The 19,910-nt window shown below is 48.2% G+C and overlaps 1 protein-coding gene across 4 annotated transcripts; it reads left to right on the forward strand.

Annotated features, from left to right (window-relative positions):
* The first annotated feature begins 1,144 nt into the window (after positions 1-1,144).
* HOXA3 (homeobox A3) lies at positions 1,145-19,790 on the forward strand. Of its 4 annotated transcripts, none has more exons than XM_083825957.1 (3): positions 1,145-1,283; positions 16,087-16,678; positions 18,118-19,790. In XM_083825957.1, exons 2-3 carry the CDS (start codon positions 16,204-16,206, stop codon positions 18,885-18,887), a joined length of 1,245 nt encoding a protein of 414 aa, XP_083682083.1. In that variant the 5' UTR covers positions 1,145-1,283; positions 16,087-16,203; the 3' UTR covers positions 18,888-19,790. The 4 variants fall into 4 exon arrangements, with proteins under 4 accessions (XP_083682083.1, XP_083682081.1, XP_083682084.1 ...); XM_083825955.1 differs by lacking the exon at positions 1,145-1,283 and adding an exon at positions 1,311-4,942; XM_083825958.1 differs by lacking the exon at positions 1,145-1,283 and adding an exon at positions 4,949-8,861.
* Positions 19,791-19,910: the final 120 nt, after the last annotated feature.

The following is a 19,910-nucleotide window of genomic DNA, read 5'->3' on the forward strand; positions in this document are numbered from 1 at the left end:
AGCTCCCCTGGCGGATTTTGCTGGAGGAGAAGTCACACATGCTCCCCATGATAACACTTTAAATCTCTAGCCAGTCGTGATTTATTCGTTCATTTTCGTCCGATTGTGATTTCTCAATTGGCTAGCACTTCGAAGGGAAATACATGGGCGGTAACCTGAAGTTTCTCTAGCTGTCTTTTCTGTTCCTCTTCCTTTTTTTTTTTTTTTTTTAAGACAATTTCGAAATGTTTTGAGAAAGCCTTAGCAGTGACATGAAGCTGGGCACAACTCAAACGGTTTATCTGACCGAGATCCTCCAAACGATGGAGGCGAACCGGGGGCCAAGAGGTTGCAGCTTGGAGCCTCCCGTCGCTGCCTCCGCGGGCTTTCTCAGCTCTTTCTGAGACCAGCACCGAGCTGGGGAGGAAAAAACATTGAAAGGAACTCCAGCGCTAGTAAATCTTCCAGGGAAGCACCACCGAAGGCCAAGATTTAGTTGCTTAGCCAAACACATCCGAGAGGGATTTTCGGACCCTTCACGTGGCGGAGGCCGGAGAAGTGGGTGCCTCGCCACCCCTCGGGTGCCTTGCACCAGGCCCCGGTTATGCTGAGCATCTCTGCCTGTCCGAGGAGCACGTAGCGCCCGGGTGAAAAATTTAACGTGTCATTGGCAGAGTATGTTCAGCATCAGAGATATGGCGGTTGTAAATACACTGAGCAAACACCGCTGTCTCTGAACCCGACCAGCAAGCAGGCCTGAATAGCGCGCTTCCACTCACGTATTGCTGTTTGCTAAACCCTAAATTGCCAGCTGCCTCCTTATAAAGGGGGAGAATATAGCTGTAAGTGAGGTAGCTACTATCTGCAAGCGTGTATTGTGCGTTGCTCGAGAGTCCCTCCATATACTTAGAGCCCACATTAGCACAAGCGAGCAAAATTCCAGCTGAAACGTATTAACTGGCAATGCAGGATTTCTTTGGTGTGCAGCCTATGCGTATAAACCTGTTTGCTCCCATTGAAAAGAGAAATGAAATCACGCTGCAAATAGCAATTTTAGCGAGAATCATTAATCACCTCCTACAATAAATACTTCTTTGTAATTCAACAGCGGTTCTGAAAGGCATTCTCTTGGAAAAGTCTGTGAAGACGCAAAGGATTTTCCTGAAAAAAAAAAAAAGAAAAAAAAAAGTGGTCATGTGTAAAGACACAGCATCTTGGCTGTCTGCTAAAAAAATGTACATGCTCTTGGTGGAGAATGAAGAGCGGACTGCAAAATACCCCATGGCAGATTTTCGTCGTTTAAGGTAAATTTTCATTTTTCCCCCCTTCCCCCCTCCACCTCTGCTGGGAGCGGCACGGTGCTCCCGGGCTGGGAGCCCTCTGCTCCCGCTTCCACACCGCCTGTCTTACAATAACTTCGAAAATTACATCGCCCAGCTTAAATTCTCGCATTGTGCTCCCTTTGCTAGGGCAACCAGGAGTTCACCGAGAGGACAAATTTTCTATCCCATTAATTGTTTTTTTTTTTTTTTTTTTTTTTGAGAAGCAGACTGACCCTTCAAACCCTTGACCTTTAAAGACAGTATTCTTTTTAATCCGGCACTTGGACCTAAATGTCTCTTTCTCTCCCTCCCTCTCCCTCTCTCTCCCGGTGTCTCTCACACACGTATTTATCTGCTCTGGCCACAATGGCGAGCGCGGCCCAAAACGCTGGAAGTGGAAGTTTGTCAATATCTCTAAGAAAGACAAAATCACCTCGGAGTCAATTTAATGGCCGCAGGGAACGCCACTCCGTTAACCCCGCTCCCCACCTCCCCTCCACCCAGCAAGAAAAATGGGAGTTTTCCAAGGTCTCCCTCCCCATTTCCCCCGCAATCTCTTGCTATACCTGGTGTTTTATTACACGGGGAACTCAGGTGTGACAAGCGCCTTGTGGTATTTAAAAACTAGACCCATTCTGCATCGGAGGGTTACCCAATCCTGTGATTTTTTTTATATATATATATATATACATTATTGATTTTTTTTCAGGGTGCTGGCCGTCCCAAGGACTTGCTCCTCAGTGTTTATAACAGGGAAGGGGTGGGGGGAGCCCTCACACAGGCAGAAATCTTGGCAGCCTCGCCATGAATAACACCCCACCCCCCCCCGGGGCCTCCCCCGGCCCCCTGGTCCCGCTCTGGGGCCCGATCCGGGCGGTCCCGGCCCCTTGGCCCCACCGGAGCCCTTCCAGGGGAGGGTGGGACCCCCCGCGGGGGTGGCCCGGGGCCGTCCCCTCGGGCAAGCCCGGCCCACGCGTGTCCCGGCAGGGCCAAGGGCCGGGGCTCCCCGCGTGGGCAGGGGGAGCACGGCGGCCGCCTTCCCCCGCCCCCCTCTCCGGCCCCGGGCAGCCTTCATGGCTCCGCCCGGGGCAGCACGAAGGCAGGATTGACCCGTGCCTTGGAGGGCAGCCCGGGGGCGTGGGGGGGCCGGGGCGATACCGCCCCCGATGCTTCCCCGGGCAGCAGCATCCTGAGCCCCCCCGCATTAGTACACCACGCCGCATACAATGAGGCGCTGGCTTCAACTCACTGATGTGTGTGCGTGTGTTGAGGGGGGGGGGGAGTTGCAAGGCTGCCCCATCTCGATACGGAGCAGGACAAACCCGTATTATTCATGTCCGAGCGCTCTCCCTAGAAACTGAGGAGCTGTCAAAGCCAGCAGAGATTAGGGGACCCAAGTACGAGGATCCCTGCGCTCGCAGATAAAGGTGTTGCGTCTGTTCTGGGGGAGATATTGAAATTTTAATCTTTAGGGTCACGTGACTCATTAAATAATTAATGCAGATAGTCAGGAATGGATCTGTGGCCGTCAGTCCTCACTAGGAGTGATTCTCTCACAAGTGAAACTCAACTCCTTATTACTGGAGTTTGTTTTTCTTTCTTTCTTTCCTTTTTTTTTTTTTTCCCTTTAAAAAATCCCACCTGATTTATCTTGAAAGATTCTAAACTTCTTAAGCAAGCAGTAGGGTCTGTGTTGGTAAGTAGGTAGTGTGTATTTCTAGCTTGATGACTTTAATTGTTTGTGCTTGCTTTGTCTGCTGAGCATTTGCTTAACAAGTTTAATATTTAGAAATGTTAAATCTTTGTTTTAGCTGCCTTGTGGTCACATTACGGCTTTTGGTGATTAAGCGTTACCGAGGCAAACACATTTGATAATGTTCTAATTCACACTGTGGAAGGCTGGGTGCCACAGTGCAGGAGGACCTGCTTTGTTCAATTTTCCTGGCGTTAATAAATCACCGGCTCCTAATGCAGGGCCAAAAAAGCAATGGAAAGGCAGTGAGCATTGTAAAGGAAAAGTCATGGGCGAATTTCTCTATGACTCATTAGTCTGAACGATTTATGTACGAACTTAAAGTGCCGCAATGAATATTAGAGTTTGGGATAACAACAAATTAAAAAAAAAAAAGTCATAGCGTTTGTAAAGTGCTTTATTGCTACTTAGCAATTCTTTCAAGAAGAAGCATAGTTTAAAGGACTGTGGCAATGTAAAATATGGTGGTGTGACTTAATAGCTCCAAAATAAATAACAGAAAGTCGCTGGCACCGTTTTCAGATACACACTCCATATTTAACACGAGTGGGGCAATCCAGTCACGGCGTGCTTGATCAATGTTTATTGCGGCTTGTAACATGACTATTGATTAGGGATCAAAACGGGTAAGGTATGAGCTGGAGCCGAAAATGCCAGGGGGTTTCCCTCTGCTCCGGAGCTGAGTGGAGAGCAAGGTAGAGCTAAGGATAACCCCAGGCAGCAGCGCCCGGGCTCAGAGATCGCAGATTGAACTTTCCATTTTCTTTTGTGTTTGCCAGTAGATTTTAACAGTCAGCGCTCTGAAATTTATGAGACGGCAATAAACAGCTTAGTAGGCTATTATTGCATGATTTTATGTAGACTGGAGTTCAACACCAAATTTAAAATTATTAGAGTAATTATGGAACTATTAAATTGCCAAAGCAAAGTATCTGCTCGAAAAGTTCTCCCAAGACAGACTTAATATTTCCAAGGCTCAGATGACATCCTTCCACAAGAACTGTATTATTTAATTATTAGCATTTACATTTACTGACTATTTTAAGATGCGTTAGATGTTTTTTATTAGCGAGAATGAATACAGGGGGTACGTTATTATATCTGACAAATTCATATGTAAACGTGATTTAGTAAGTGGCATCCGAATAATCTGACTATTGTCTTTTTGGATTGTGCAATATGTTTTTTTTTAGGGGAAGAGAGACCGTCCAGTTTTCCTCCCCCCTTCAATGGCTTTCAGTGTATTTTTTTTTTTAAGGAAGGTTTCGGGCCCGATGCTGTTTCAGTGAAGTCAACTGTTAGTCTCTTATTGTGCTGGTGGTGCCAGGATCGGGCCCTGGCTAACTGTTTGAATAAAAGCCCAACCACAATACTCCCCGCATTAGAACTGGAACTCTTTCCGCGTTTTATTCAACAGAGATGAACACCACTAGTTGTGTTTAATGTCTGTTCTTGATTAAATGATCCTAAACAAAGGTTTCCCAGAGGAAAATAAAGCAGACATTCATGTAACAAGAGTTTGGAATGACAATATTTCCAAACACTTGGAGACAGAAGGCATAGCTGTCTACGGGAAAGAGGAAAAAAAAAAAAAAAAAAAAAAGAAAGAAGGAAAAAAAAAAGCCTCCCGCTTTTATTTCTCAGATAGCAGCGCTCCTCGCCCCGCTTCGCCTCGGACCCGCGCCCTCTCCGGCCGTGCCCGCCCGGCGCCGGGGCTCTCCCGGCGAGCCCGGTGTCGCCTATGAGTGAGCGGCTACCTCCCCCTGCGCTCCCCGTTAAGGCGTTGTTTGTTGCTTGTTTGCAGAGAGCCCGGGCACCCAGGAAAGCCGGTCCGGGCGGGCGGCGGCAGCCGGGAGAGCCTCAGCCCCAGTCTTCGCGGTGGGACGAGGTAAGAGCCCCGGGGGTCGGGGGGCGAGGGAACCGCTGCCCCGTACCTGCGCACAGGGGAAAGCCCCCCGGAGCTGGGCTTCGGAGTGATAAATATTTAACCCAGCCTAGATTTTTCTGGATTGGCTCTATTCATCTTCCGCGGCTGGTGAATGCGCGTGTCCGGGCAGACAAAGAAGCGTGCGGGACCTGAGTGATAGCCGGCCTTATAAAGGGGACAGGAAGGATGCAAAGTCATTGGAAGAGCCAAAGAGGTTGAGAATGCCTTTGTCCCTTCTTAGCTCCTTCTCAAATCAAAGGGCGAGGGAGATAGCGGGAGGCATGGCGGTGCGGGATGGCTCGGCGCTGCTTGCTGCTTCCTGCTCGAGGAGCGGTGCCGCCAGCCCTGCGCGCTTGGCGACGGGAAAAGGTTGAGTTCAGGTGGCGACCCTAGAAAAACCTGCCTTTTGTCTGAGTGCACGCACCAGAATGGACCGCAGATAAGTTTCAGGTATTCGTCCGTCCCGGCCTGCCTCGCCCCGGCCGTGGGGTGGTGGCTGGTGCCTGCCTCCTGGATGCGGTTGTTCCGCTGGCAGGAGGAACGCGATGCTTCTCATAGCGAGCATTTGCTAGAGCCAGCCTCAGAGGAGGGAGGATTACAGAGAATTAGCTTAAATTCCTGCTAGATTTACCTGCTTATTTTTGGACGCTGATGTACAATTAGTATATTTTACTACCTTTTAAAAGCGGCCATAAATTACAGGACTACAAGGGCTCTTTGTGTTGGCTTAATGGGCTGCTTAAATCTTAACTACAAAAAGGCGCTGCAAATGTCTGTTCACGCTTACGTTAGGAAATTAAAAGGGAGAACACGCTACGAAGGAACCTTCCTCCGGTGGCATGCGTCCACGGTATTTCGTGCAGAGATATTTGGGATTCCTTAACTGACCCAGCACTCCCAGCCTCAGCTGACTCCCAGCAGAACTTCTTCCATGAGGGCAGAGTCGATAGCTCTACTCTTTATCTGCTTCGAAGTGATCAAAGAGCAACTTTATCTCTATCAGACGCACAGATGTAGGTAAACAGTTCTGCATCCCAGCAGATTTCCAGTCTTTCGAGGAAGCAAGGAAATAAATGCTTGTGTCGTATGGTCATTCCCATGTCTTCTCCACATGGGAGTGACACCTTACCTCTTAACAACTGGCATAAACGTAAACATGAAAGACGGCAAAAATCCTAAATCTAATTGTGTTGAAGGTAACTTTAAATAGCATTAGTGCTAAGAGTGGCTATTAATGCCAGAGCTCGCACAAAGGCTTTCGCCTAATGAATGTACGTTATGAACCCAGATCTGTTTGTGGTTACTGAGCTTGGAATTTCAGCTCAGCTCGAAGCCATGTGTATGAAGTGCAGAAAAATCAGAAGCAGACCTACTGATAAACGCCACATTTTTTTTTCCTCCTAGAAACCGTGTTTCAGGTCTCCAAATCATCGAGGTAATAAAACACAATGTTGAATGTCCAGGAACAGGAACAAAGCAATATAGAGGTTGGCGGGGGAAATCTAGCGTCTGCTACTTACAAGATGATTTGAATTCGTATTTGAAAACTCATAATCATGATACTAAAGCAAAGAAAGCTTTTCCAAATTCGGCGGAAGGGAATCATTTTCAGCTGCGACCCAGGACAGTGTAAAGTTAGGAAGATTCCCCCTTCAGCCGTCCCAAAGCACACCCTGTGTAAGGTATTCACACGTCAAGAAGTTACTTTTCTTAAGAATTAATTAGTTTCCCCACTACATACACGATGTTAATTGTTAAACAGTAGTTTTAGCATTAACTTGACAATTAATACTAATAAAGATGTTCATAGAAACAGGGGTTTGAAGCCAATAGCCATAGCTAGCGTTAAGGCATTTAAGCTGACTTATGATTGTGATTTATTGCTTTTGTAGTTTCTATTTGCTCAGGACTGCAACTTCTAAAGCCATCTTTCTGCTTTTGATGCAAAGCAGTCAATAACTTTTTACAACAGACCCAAGAAAGTCTGCCCTGCTTTTTTCAACATCTGCTCCGTTCCCATTAATTTCGGTTTCATTGTTTCAGAAGAACTTTTCTGTATGTTTCTTTTATGAGATCTAAACGCACTGGTTTTAAAAGCGCCACGAATCTATCTCGTCCAGTAAATATCAGTCTTGGTTCGCGTTTAGTGTGAGGGCAATGGAGTTCAAGTCGTGATGATAGTTGCAGCCTTAGACATGTCGTGTGTGGATAATGCTCTCTCTCTTTCAGAGGTATATAATTTTTATTCCAGTTCTTAGTGAGGGATAATATATGTATATCCTGTCAGGAGCTCACTTCCATATGAAAAATTGCAAATTCTTCCTCTGTTGTAATGTCACGCTGACTTTGCTGCACTGTCCACTCATATACACTGTTACTGATGGGTTTAAATTCCAGTGGCCCACTTTTACAGTCCAAGTGAGGGTACGGAAGACATGCCTGTAACTGTAAAAATCACCTTTAAAAAGAAATCGCCTTCCATTCTGTTGTAGGAAGTGCAGGTGAAACACTAAGAGGGGATATGCAGTTAGCTGAAAGTTTTCTTCGAGCTTATGGGGGTTGGTGGAAAGGTTTAGGATAAGGTATATACATCATGATGCAAAATGCTGGACTCACAGAACTCGGTCAGAAACACGTTAAAAGCGTCAACTATCTGATTTTCTTTGACTCTAGCCAGAAAAGTTATGTGAGTTTAGGGTTTCTTTTGTTTGTTTAGCTTATTGTGTCAATAGCAAAAGTTAAACAATCTTGCAGGGAAGATGTACTGTGTTCGCACACAGGCGAAGCTGGCTCGCGTGGTAGGCTGGCTCGGGGACCGAATAGAGCTTTGCTCTTTTTTTTTATTATTATTATTATTTTCCCCCCCTTAGGCAGAGAGCTCCCCCTTCCCATTTTTTTTTTCATCGTTAGAAACCTATAATTTTGTGCATCACTCAAACTAGCTGTATAGGAAATGCGTAAGCACAGGTTTAACAGCAAGGTCCCAAAAGGTTTTGCAAAATTCAGAGGCACGCCGGTGAAGGAAGGTGTATTCTTCATAGTGTGTTACAAGGACAAAAATCAACTAGCCTCTTAGAAGAGACTCTTTTTTGCCTTTGTCAGGTAATTATAGGTCTTTTTAGTTTCTACAGGAGCCCTGATGTAGCGTGTGGGAGTTGAGCAAGCTCTGTACAATGGCAGGGTAAAGGCGTCTGGGGGTGGGGGGAGGTTGGTGGTCGTCCCGTGTAGAAGGGGGCTGGAAATAATGGTATTAGGGTTTGGGCTTTCTTCGGGGGGTTGCAGAGGACACGCGACGTGGAGCAGAGTGGCGGGTCTGGGGAGCAAATGACGGTTAATTAGGCTAAGTAGCAAAGTGCAGTGTAATCCCATGTTACGAGAAGATTTCCTCTTACTTTTCAATGGGCTTTGTATAAAGAAATATTGATGTGGGAGGAAAAAGACTCTAACAAATCTCCCCCCCACCCCCTTAGTCAGCTACATCTCTTGATTTTTTTTTTCTTCTTCCCTCCCTTAAAACTCTTCTTCAACATACCGGGCTAAGGCTTTAAAAAGCCAAGGCTCGCTCTAAGAAACCCTGTTCCTTCAATGATTCCCTATTTCAAATAAAAGGATTTAAGTTGACGTATGACCACGTGAGCACATAATACAGCGCATTATTGTGGCATTTGGAGTGGAGACCCGGTCTGGCTCCGTCTGCGATTACGCTTTTCCAGTTTCTGTTCAGAGCAAGCACCGCTTTCTATTATTTTTTTTTCCTGCCCCCATCACCGTCCCTGCAAGAGCTGGCCATTTCGCTGACAGCTTTCGTTCCTTATGGAAAGATTATTGTCGAGCGGAGAGGACGAAATGCTTCGTTAGAAAGGATGGATTTTATTTTAAGGTATTTCCGTTGATTGTTCATTTATGTGGTGAGTTATTGCTGTTCGAGGCAAAGGTCAGTAGAAAAGGCTGAAGCGAGTGCGTGTGTGTGCGTGCGTGTGTGTGCACCCGGAGCCAGGCTGCTTCCCCCTTTGTTTCAATTTGCTGCGGTAAATATTCAACTCTCCCCTCGCAGCGAGCAGAGCAGGGAGAGTTTGCTTCTTTATTTATTTTTCTCCATAGAGATCCCACACGGCTGTTGATGGCCAGCTGCCTCCGCTCCAGCCCCTCGATTGCCATGTTATCGTTATTTATGATCGGCTAGAGATGGGAAAGCCTCTCGTATTGTTTTCTTGCCGGGCTCCTTCTTTTTTTTTTTTTTAAATTTTAATTTTTAATTTTGATGTTTGTATGTTTATTTCTGGATGTATTTGGGGAGGTCGGGGAGGAAGGCGCGGGGGGGATGCTTCTCGGCTTGGGTCGTGCTCGAGTGTGGGGCGGTTGTTGTTTTATGTGTGTTTGTTCGGCCGCTGCCGCTCTGGAAATCGATGAGTATGCAATTGTGTTGCCATTTTATTTATGATGCTTTAGTGGTACTTTGTTTACCGGGAGCGGAGGGCTCAGCTCTGTGGCTTCCCCTTTCCAAATGAGCCAGGGGCTCCTCTTTATTTCTCCTCGGTGAGAAGGAACTGCACCAAGAGCCAGCCATGGCTACTAACAATAAATCAGCCTTGGAAATGTGGTGTTGATTTTTTTTTCCCCTCTGAACGGGGATCTGGAAAGCGAGAATAACAGGGATAGCAGTGGAAATTATCTTCTAGGATAACATATACTAGTCCTAAATTCATATCCGTACTGTCTTTTACATAAATATATACATATCCGTATGTATAAATATTTGAGTATATGCAAGTATGTATAAATATGTCTATGTAATTACATTATAAGGAATGCACTTAAAATGACGAGAATTGAAGAATTACGTGGTTATCCAAGGAGGGCAAAATGTTACAAAAAAAATGACATTTCCCTGGTGGGTCCCGGCTTTGGGAAAGGTCACAGCGCCGAGGCTTTCTTTCCTCCAGTTTGGTCAGCGCCTATTTCTGCTGTACCATTTTGTCCCCAGCTACCGGGTGCTGGCAATTACTCTTCTAAGGGGTCAGGGAGGGAGAGAGGCAGAAAAGAGAAGGATGAGAAACAAAACCTACTGAAAACAAACCAAAACAAAAAAATGGTTATTTCCACTTGAACCTATTCGTGGCTATTGTGCAGGGACCCCCAGGGCCGAGATGCTAGCGCTGATTTCTCGCTTTCTTGCTCCTTAAGCCGCTCTCAGGACAGAACTGACCCAAATAAATGCTATTTCCCCTTCAGACCATCCTGAAGCACGTTGTCCTTTATCAGACACAGCGTCTCTCTTATGCCAGGGAAGAAGAACTGCTTTACTCTTTTAGCATGTCTAAAAGCCGAGGTTGGCTTTGCCATGTTTTGAAATGGGCCAAAACGCGCCTCAAAAATAAAGTGTAAGCTTTAATTGCAACTCAATTACTTGGCAGCGTTTCCTCTGATTTATGACCCAGTTCGGATGCATATTGACCCAGTTAAAACACTCATAAATAACACAGTCCTGGTTTGGAGCGAAAGAAAGCAAGGAGAGTTTTGTAGGAGCGGGGCATTTCGGCGGCTTGTGTAAATAACCTCAGACTGCTGAGCAAATAGCGAAGTGTCCATTGCGATTCTTTGCTGGTAGATAACATAAACAATAATCGCGATTAACCACGTCTGCTTGGACTGTCCGATAGCCCAGTCCTTCTACTATCCTCTGCTAACTCCCTAACGACTCGCAGAGACGCCGCTTCCAGAATCTGTCCCGTTCTCCTGCAGCCTTGTCCTTTCATCCCTAAAAGCCTCCTCCATATCAACCTTGAATTATAGCGCTGACCACTCGTCGGAGCATCCCAGGATAAAGCGCTTTCCGGGCATTATTTTATTTGGAAACTAAGAACAACTTCACGAAGGCGGACAGTCCTGAAAACGAGACTTTTTGGAAGAAAATGCGGCTCGTTCCCGAGTCAGGAGTCAGCCCCAAAGGCTCCCTGTCCCTCCCCGAGCAGAGCCCTATCGCTCCCTGCGGAATGTGGCAGAAAGAAAATATTCGGCCTCTGAGAGGGAAAGGCAGATAAAAGCAGCGGGAATCTGTGCGTTGGGACACTTATCCCTCCATCATAAGGCACATAAAAAAGAAATCATCTTCTCGTGTTTAAAATGACCTCTTTGGGGAGAGAGGGGGCGTGGGGAAACGGGACTAAGAGGCAAATACTCTCTGCAGGCAGTGAGACGAAGGGAGGAAATACTTCAGTATTGCGAGGAACCACTTCGGTTCTTACAATTAAAGTCCCTTGCAAATCCCTCCAGTTTTAAAAAGCCCCCCCCCCCCCCCTCCGTCCCCGCTCTTAAATACAGACATGCAGCCCGAATAGCCAGCTCCGACGGTTCAGTGCACTCCTAGGAAAAGATGGCACAAGCTTTCGGCAGCGCTCCCCAAACCGGCCCGGTCCCCGGCGTCCGCAGGTTTCTGCAGTCCTCGGTTCCCCCTTGGCCAAATTTCTCCTCTTTATCCCGAAGGGCTCCGTCGGGGCTCAGCGGTGCCTCTGGCTTTTTGGTCGGCAAACAGGGCGAATGGCGGCTCAGCAGTTTCAGAAGAAAGTGTGGGGTTGATTATTGACTAAAAAGACTTCTCTTCCGATGCAACATTCAAGGGGTTGTTTGAAGCAAAATGCATACGCGGGATTTTTGCTTCTCCTCTCCTCCTACGCTGCCCGCTTCCCCTTTCATGTGGTGCCTTCTCACTTATGCCATAAGGAGCAAGTGTTTTCTGTTTTAGTGCTCTGTTTACAGCTTTGGTGCATGAAGTCATAAATCTTGCATAGCCATAAATGACAAAAACCATTGGTATGCGTAAGAGGCCACCCCAGCCTTATAGTGCTTTTTATTTCTCTCTTCCCCCTCGCTTTGTTTGTGCTTTAAGATGACGCCGGGCTCCCTCGTGCTTTTAACGGAAAAGTTTTATTTTTAATGCCTTCATTAACCGAGTAACGTCAAATTTACACCTAGGCACTCTGCGGAGCCCCCTCTTAGGGCGCGGAGCCCACAGCCCCTCATGCCTGGGGGGCAGCGGCTTCCAATTGCTTGAATTTCCCGTGCGAGCGCCCGGCTTGCGCCCCCGCTCCCGGGTTTCTCTTCTAGGGAAAAATTGGGGACTCCGCCCCCCCCAGCTTGGGGTGCTGGAAAAATAAAGGCGAGTGCCTTTCCCGGAGCTGCCGTGGAGCGGGAGGTGAGGGAGGGCTCCCACGGGCCCCCACCGGGGGGCTGCGGGCACCCCGTGCCGGCTGTGCAGCACATGGGTGGGTGGGAGCGCCTCTGCGCCCGTCCCGGGCAATGGGGAGATTTGGGGGGGCGAGGGGGGTGTCCGGGCGTCCATCTGTGTGTGTGCGCGCTCACGCATGCACATGCATGAGTTAATAATTAGTAACTCTAATGATTTCCAGCGTGGCTCTGGAAACATTGCCCAGAGCGGGGCTCCTGGTGGGCTTTGCTTGGCTCCCTGGACCCGGCTCTCCGGGCCGCTCCCCTCCCGGGCTTTGCGGGGCTCCCGGCGGCGGGGCTATTCCGCGGCCGCCCCCAAACCCCACTCGTAAGAGGGACAAAACAAACAACCCCGCCACAGCAACCCCGGAGGCTGGTGAGAGCGACCCTTTGTGAGCGCCGTTTGTCTTCATTAGCATAATTTTCCTGGACTTTGGTGACGCCCGGGTGCTGGGGGGGGGCCGCACTCCTTCACTGCCACACTCCTCCGCTCCTTCCCCCAGTCCCCAGGCTTCCCCAGGCGGCCGCCTTTCTTTCTTCCTTCCTTCTGTTTTTTTTTTTTTTAATTTGTCCTTTTTTTTTTTTCCCTGCTCCCCCCCGCCCCCCCCCCCCCCCCTTTTTCTTTTCCTCTCTCTCCTTCCCATCCCCGCCAGGAGCGGGGAGCAGCCCTGGGAAACGTCCCCGTCCTCCGGTGTCCCTTACAGGGGGAGCCCGGGGACGGGCTGGGGCAGGGTGGGCAGCGTGGAGCGGGAGGGGGCCGGGGGAGGCGGGTGCCCGGAGCAGCCGTCCCCATCCCTTGCGGGGCAGGGCTCGCCCCTCCCGGCCGGGTGCGGAGGAGCTGAGCCGGTGCCCATCCCGTAGCCGCAGGGACTTGGCTGGGGCAACTAGTCCTTGCTCTCCCTGGGCTGTGTCGCCGAGCTTCCAAAAAAAAAAAAAAAAAAAAAAAGAGAGAGAGAGAGCATGCTGGCTTCCGCCTCAGTCGTCAGAAGTTAAGGTAAGCAGGCCACAAATACGCTGCTATCAGTCGTGAATGGCGGAGTTTATGTCCCAGTGATTTATGACCGTAGACTTAAATGTCGGTTCAAGAAGAGTTCACAAGCTGGGGCTTCCTTCCAGGCAGTGACTGATACCCTTACACTTCGTGTTCAGGCAGCTCTCTCTCCTCTCCCCCCAACCCCCCCCACCTTCTCTCAACTTTGTCTTTATCTTTCAGGAAATCTTTCGGGGGGGCTGCCTGGTTTCTTTCGTCCTGGAGTCAGAGTTTGGGGCTCGGCTGGGAGTTGCAGGGAAAAGATGTGGTGGTTTTAGGGACGGGCAAGGGGAAGGAAGGAGAGGGTAGAGGAGAGCTGAACTGAGGAGCGGGGGAGACGGGGGGGACGTGCCTCCCCCAGGCAGCTTTCATCTGCTGTCTCCGGTCTGTCTGGCGGGGGGAGAGGTTGGTGAAGGGCAGAGAGGTGTATTGCGCAAATGGAGATGGAGCCGCTGAAACGGGCACTGGAAAATTTGGGGGCCCAGCTGTGTTGGCGAGAGCTGGCCTTTTGTCTTTGATGGGGGAGAGGAGAGCTCTTCCCATCCCAGGCACCAGTTTGGGTGGCAAACTTTCTCTCCCCCTCCTCTCCCGCTAGGGCGCTGTTATTATCGTGATCCCTGGCACTATAAATCCCGCTAGTGCTCTTTTCGCGAGTAATGGCCGTGCGCTCCTCAGGTTACCCCGCTCCTTTATAACTTTGTAGGAAGTGATTAACTTTCGCAGCCAAAGGCGGGTGCCGATTTTCCTTTCCTGGCAGAGGGCCGAAGATTCACTAGCATTTTGCCTCCGAAGGGGAGCTGCCCATTGTTCGCGCTCGGGGCGCGCAGTTCTCCGCGGCGCTCAGCCCCCGGCGCGGTGCGGGGCTCGCCCCAACTTGGAGAGCCCAGGGAAGGGCGAAATATTTGATGTCGCGACCGTACAAGGCGGGTGCCTTTTCTAAAAAATCACTGCTGGCTCTTCATTCTCCTCTGGCAGCGGTGCTCACGTTCTTGTTCTTTTTTTTTTTTTCTTTTTTTTTTTTTTTCCGGAAGCAAAGGAATTGAGAAAAATCACAGCAGGCCCAGAAGATATCATTAGGAAAGGGAGGCGAGGAGCTGGAAATTGTGTGCGCGCCTCAGATCTCCATCGGCTTATTAGCTTAATAACATCCAGAGAGCTTGCTTAGTGCAATAATAGGGCAGCCGCCCTGCTGTAGGTGTGCTACCTTAATTTTGTTGTGTTATAACAAAGGGAATACTGTTTTCTAAGAACTTGTATAACTTGAAAGGCTTAGAATGAGATCGTTTGGTGCATGTATTGTGTAAGCCTTTTTGCCCCTAAGCATTTGTCGTCGTTAGATGTTTTGGGGGAAAATATCCAGCTGCTTAAGTGCAGGGGAAGTGGCAAAAGAAATGAGGGCTGATGTGACTCCCGAAAAGACAGAGGTGTTTGTCAACAAGGGGATAGGGGGACGGTGAGCAACACATTTTATTTCTGAGAACAATGTGTGTGCATGTGGAAAGAGCTGCTAGATCCGAAATTGCGCACAGGTCTCCACTCTCATTAGTGCGGGCAATTCTTTAGCTGGTTATTTTCAGGCAGGTAAGCAGTAGAATTTAATTTGAAGAATAACAGAAAGAACAGAAGGACTGGGGGGAAAAGAGAGGGAGGAGAAAGGGATTCGCCCGGGCAGGAGAAGCATTCTCTGGGTTTGTGTCCACCCTCTCCCCAGCCAAGTGACCCTCATACATCAAATTACATAGCAGTTTCCAAGACAGAACCTATTATCGCTAAGTTGGAAGGAAAGTTCAAGCCGTGGTCATGGAGATGAACGCTGGTTTTTCAGGTTCCTGGTGTGTGTGTGTTTTTTTTTTTTTTTTCCCCCAATCCATCATGTTTTAACAGGTAGAATCTGGCTGATTCCACGAAAAGTTAGTGTCTTGAAAATAACAAAAACAACAACAACAAAATAACAAAAAAACCGAACCAACAACCTCCAAAGCACCTAACTTGCCACTGCTGGCCTTGCTGAAGGGGCTTCACGTGGAGCTGGGTCCAGCTAAGGCTCCAGAGCCCCTCGCGGGTGGGGGCGGGCGTGGGGGCCGTGGGGGCAGGGCCGGGGGCTCTGGCCGCGCTCCGGGGCCGTGCGGGAGCCGCTGCAGGGCGGGTGTGGGGGCTCACCCGGGCAGGAACCACTGCTGCCAGGGTGCTTGACCTGGGCGGCTGGAGGTGATGTGCAAGCACGGAGGGGAGAAGGCGCTGGCTTTGTTTATTTTCCTATCGAGCGTTTCATAGACAAGCCAAAATCCGTCACTCGGGATCAGCGTGTGTAAATATTTCTGGCTAGAAAACCTTTCCACCCCGCTCCTGCCCCCTGCCACACGTAGACAGGAACAATCTCATGTATTTCTTTGAAGTTGAATGGAGAGCCGTAACCTGGAGAGAAGGGCTAAAAATAAAATGATGCCGGTTACAGGAGAGGGTTTGATCCTGGAGCTGGAATGAAGGCATAGCCCAGCCCCTTCGCATTAGCGATTCCTCGATCACCCTTATCTCAGAGACCGGTATTAAAACAGCCTCACAATGATAAACGATCAACCCCTTTGCCGTGTGGTGCCCCACTCTGTTTCTTAGGAAGAAAGAAAGGAAAAAAACCTAGAAAGCCCCTATCCCGGTGCAGCAAAGCACATATTTGTAGCTGACAGTAAATCCAGGCAGCTTTTATATCGAAATGCTCTGCGCCTGAGGCCAAGTCATGCTGCTAAATATTGCTGACCACTTTTTCTTTTATGGCTTTCATGTCACTTAGCTATTGAAAGTAAGATGGATTTGTACCATTTCTTCACCCTGCTCTGCTCTCCCCACACCCCAGGTCTGCCCGGAGAGGCCATTGGAGGAAGAGTGCCACGTGACAGAGGGGTGCCAATGTTATTCTCCAAGGGTGTCAAGACCCTGTCAGTTTGCGAAATAAATATTGGGAAACAACGAAATGCAAAAAGCGACCTACTACGACAGCTCTGCAATCTATGGTGCCTATCCCTACCAAGGAGCAAATGGTTTCACTTATAATGCGAGTCAGCAGCAATATCCTCCGTCTTCGTCACTTGTGGAAACTGAGTACCACCGCCCCGCGTGCTCCCTCCAGTCCCCCGGCAGCTCCGTGTCCCACCACAAGGCCAATGACATCAGTGAGAGTTGCATGAGGACCCTCCCCAGCCAGCCTCTCCAGCCCCCCAGCCTCGCGGACCCGCAGGCCCCACCGCAGCCGCCTCCGGCCCAGCAGGCGCAGCCTCCTCCACCTCCGTCCTCCGCCTCACCATCTCAAAATGCCAGCAGCAACACTGCCCCGGCCAACCCCACCAAGAGCCCGGCTCTTAACTCGCCCACCATGTCCAAACAGATATTCCCGTGGATGAAAGAGTCTCGGCAAAACACAAAGCAGAAAAACAGCAGTTCCAGTTCAGGTATGAAACACGCTCCCCCTCTCCCTGGGTGCCCCTGGGCTGGCCACGTGTCCTGCGGGGAGGAGGGCAGCCCTGGCCACCTTCACTTCGGGGAGGGAAGGGAGGGGGCTTTTTTTCCTCTCTAGGCTGACCCCCTTGAGCTTTTGGAGAGGAGCTCCTGCTGCTTGCAGCGGGAGCTCAGTGAGCGATCACCCCCCTGGGAAACTTTCCCAGACTTGCAGGATGGATCCGAAGTGATCAGGTTTTCTTGTGGCTCAAGTACTTGTGCACTCCTGTGTCTATCACATTTCATAGGTAATCCCCACTCCAGTAAATCATGTCAGTGCGGAGCAGCCCAGGCCTTAAGCCAGAGGCCCGTCCCAAGTACTTTGTTGGCACAGTGCTGCTAGATTAATAAGACAGTGACCTATCTGCTGAAGTGTAACACAAATAAAATAGCTCATAATCATGTGCAGTCAGGATCAATGCCCTGCACGCAGTCAGAACCTCTTCCTATTTTAACAGGCTGATTGGCAAAGTTACAAGCCTGGTAAACAAAAATCTTCTGGAGTGCCATAAACTTAAGCCCATAAAATATTATTTGAGGGATGGAAGTATATATTAACACTTTTATTACTCAAGGAAACCCAAATCGATAACACCAGTGCTAGCTCCAATGCCCAGGAGTTGTGTTTATATTAACCTCTTCCTCTTTTTCTCTTAAACGAGTCTTGGAAATAGAGTCCAAAACTAGTGAATGTCTTCTCCTGTGTGCTTTTTAGAGCTCTGGTAATACTGCTGTTTACAGTCTTCCATATCATGCATTTATTTTATTAAAAAGCAATAACATTTAAATATGTCTGTACGCCTTTATGCAAGCATAGCCACCGTATGTTCTTATGTGCATTATACTTCCCAATTACTACCATATGTTTATGCTAGATGTCCTAGAAACAGTATACTGTCAGTTTTATATGTTATAACTTTATATGTGGATACCTGACCTGCAAACTTCTGTAGCTGATGTGTATACATCAGGGTTTTCAGAAAAAGAGGGCTGCAGATCTTCACAGTAGTGAAGAAGACAGGTAGTTCTTGAAGAGCTGCTTGAGCCTGGTACGTAAGCAAAGCCATAGATTCACCTTCTGAGTTTCTAAAACTTTCAGCTTTATTTCCCTGAACCTTTCTTATTCCTTTATGCAATGTTCAAGGTACGTTGCATGCTGTCATTCTTACAGAGAGCAAGGATAGCCATATAATGATGCTAATGAGGTGAAGAAAATCTACTGAGGCTTGTAGCTTGGCATGAATGAACTCATGCCAGGGCAAGTACTCATCACACATGTGGGCATCTCATGGCCAAGAGCTGGACCATGCAGGTGCTGGTGTTGTAGGGTGCTGTCTGTGGTTATTGTGTCCAGGTTCACCATCTGATTGTGTTCTTTGTGTGATTTACTTAGGTGAGAGTTGTGCTGGTGATAAAAGCCCTCCAGGGCAAGCCTCCTCTAAGCGAGCCCGTACAGCTTACACAAGTGCCCAGCTGGTAGAACTGGAAAAGGAGTTCCACTTCAATAGATACCTTTGCAGGCCACGAAGGGTAGAGATGGCCAATTTGCTCAATCTCACAGAAAGACAGATCAAAATCTGGTTTCAGAACCGCAGGATGAAATACAAAAAGGATCAAAAGGGCAAGGGCATGATGACCTCTTCAGGAGGACAGTCACCAAGCAGAAGCCCTGTCCCTCCAGCCGCGGGGGGATATCTAAACTCTATGCATTCTTTAGTAAACAGTGTCCCCTACGAGCCCCAGTCGCCTCCGCCATTTAACAAGCCTCATCAAAACACCTATGGCATCCCTGCATCGTATACCGCTCCTCTTAATAATTGCCCACCTCCTCAAAAGAGATACACGGGGACAGCAGCTGTGACACCTGAATACGATACTCATCCTCTTCAAGGCAACGGTTATGGGAATCCACATATACAGGGAAGCCCCGTCTATGTAGGGGGCAACTACGTGGAGACCATGACCAATTCTGGGCCTTCCATCTTTGGTCTAACTCATCTCCCTCATCCTCCCTCTGCCAACATGGACTACAGCGGGGCTGGGCCAATGGGCAACAATCACCACCATGGACCTTGCGATCCGCACCCGACATACACAGACCTTACCGCTCACCATCCTTCTCAGGGAAGAATTCAGGAAGCGCCCAAACTCACCCATCTGTAAGAGACAGGAGTCACTAAGTGGAACACGAAGCCCCCAACTTTTTAGAAGTACTCACACCTTCCTCTCTCTCCTCCTCGCCATGTGCCCTCCCCTCTCTTTCTTCTTTCTTTTGTTCGTTTTAGTTTGTTTTGTTTCCTTTGGTAAGAGCGTTTTCTAGTTTATGTGACGTAGCAATATTTGTTGCTTGAATTGCTCTATAGTTTCACTAGTGGATATTTATCTTCTTGAACTGTAGCCTTGTGTCTCACTTTGGGAGTATACATAGGCTTTATACTTTACCTTCTACACTTTTATCAAAACAGGGTATATGAACAAATTTTCTATAAAAGGAATTCTTAAATGTGAATTTGTTCGTACATGATTGATCCCACGGGGAAGCAATTTTTTTTATTGCACTTCTTTTAAATAGCGAGAAAGACATCAAAAGCGCTTGGACAGGGACTCCCTGGACAATTATTAATACGTGTAAGTCTTTCAATGTGTGTATGCTGGTGAACATTCAGATTTATTTATATTTTTTTTTTGCAAACATTGAATAATCTAAGTGTTTAAAATTTTATTTATCCCCATTTGTTCATATTTATATATATATAAAAAATCTGTACCCTGAATATTCAGGAGGTATTTACCTGGCCATACGTTAGATGGCATATCGGCACGCGTAGGAAATACCATTTGAAAGGAAACTATAACTCCTTTATTCAAAATGATGATAACGATGATGATGACGATGCAATAAAATCTGGGAAAAAAAAAAATCACAGTTTGAATAATTTATGCTTGTAACATCCAGCTAGGCGGAAAGCGTGTAAAGCTGAAAAGGCTAGATTTGTTTTGAAAGTTATACATTCCTTGCTGCTCACGTTCTGAAAAAAAAATAAAGTTTTTATTCTGAATAATAAAGAGTTAAGAACATGTTATTTGCAGTGGAAGGGCAGGGAGAGCCCTTCATGACGTGGGGAGCCCGTAACTCGTCTGGAAGCTCACACGAGGACCGGCTCCCCCCCCCGAACGGCTCCGTAG

The sequence above is a fragment of the Anser anser genome (genome assembly GCF_964211835.1).
Source record: "Anser anser genome assembly, chromosome: 2".
In the NCBI taxonomy this organism is placed as follows: domain Eukaryota; kingdom Metazoa; phylum Chordata; class Aves; order Anseriformes; family Anatidae; genus Anser; species Anser anser.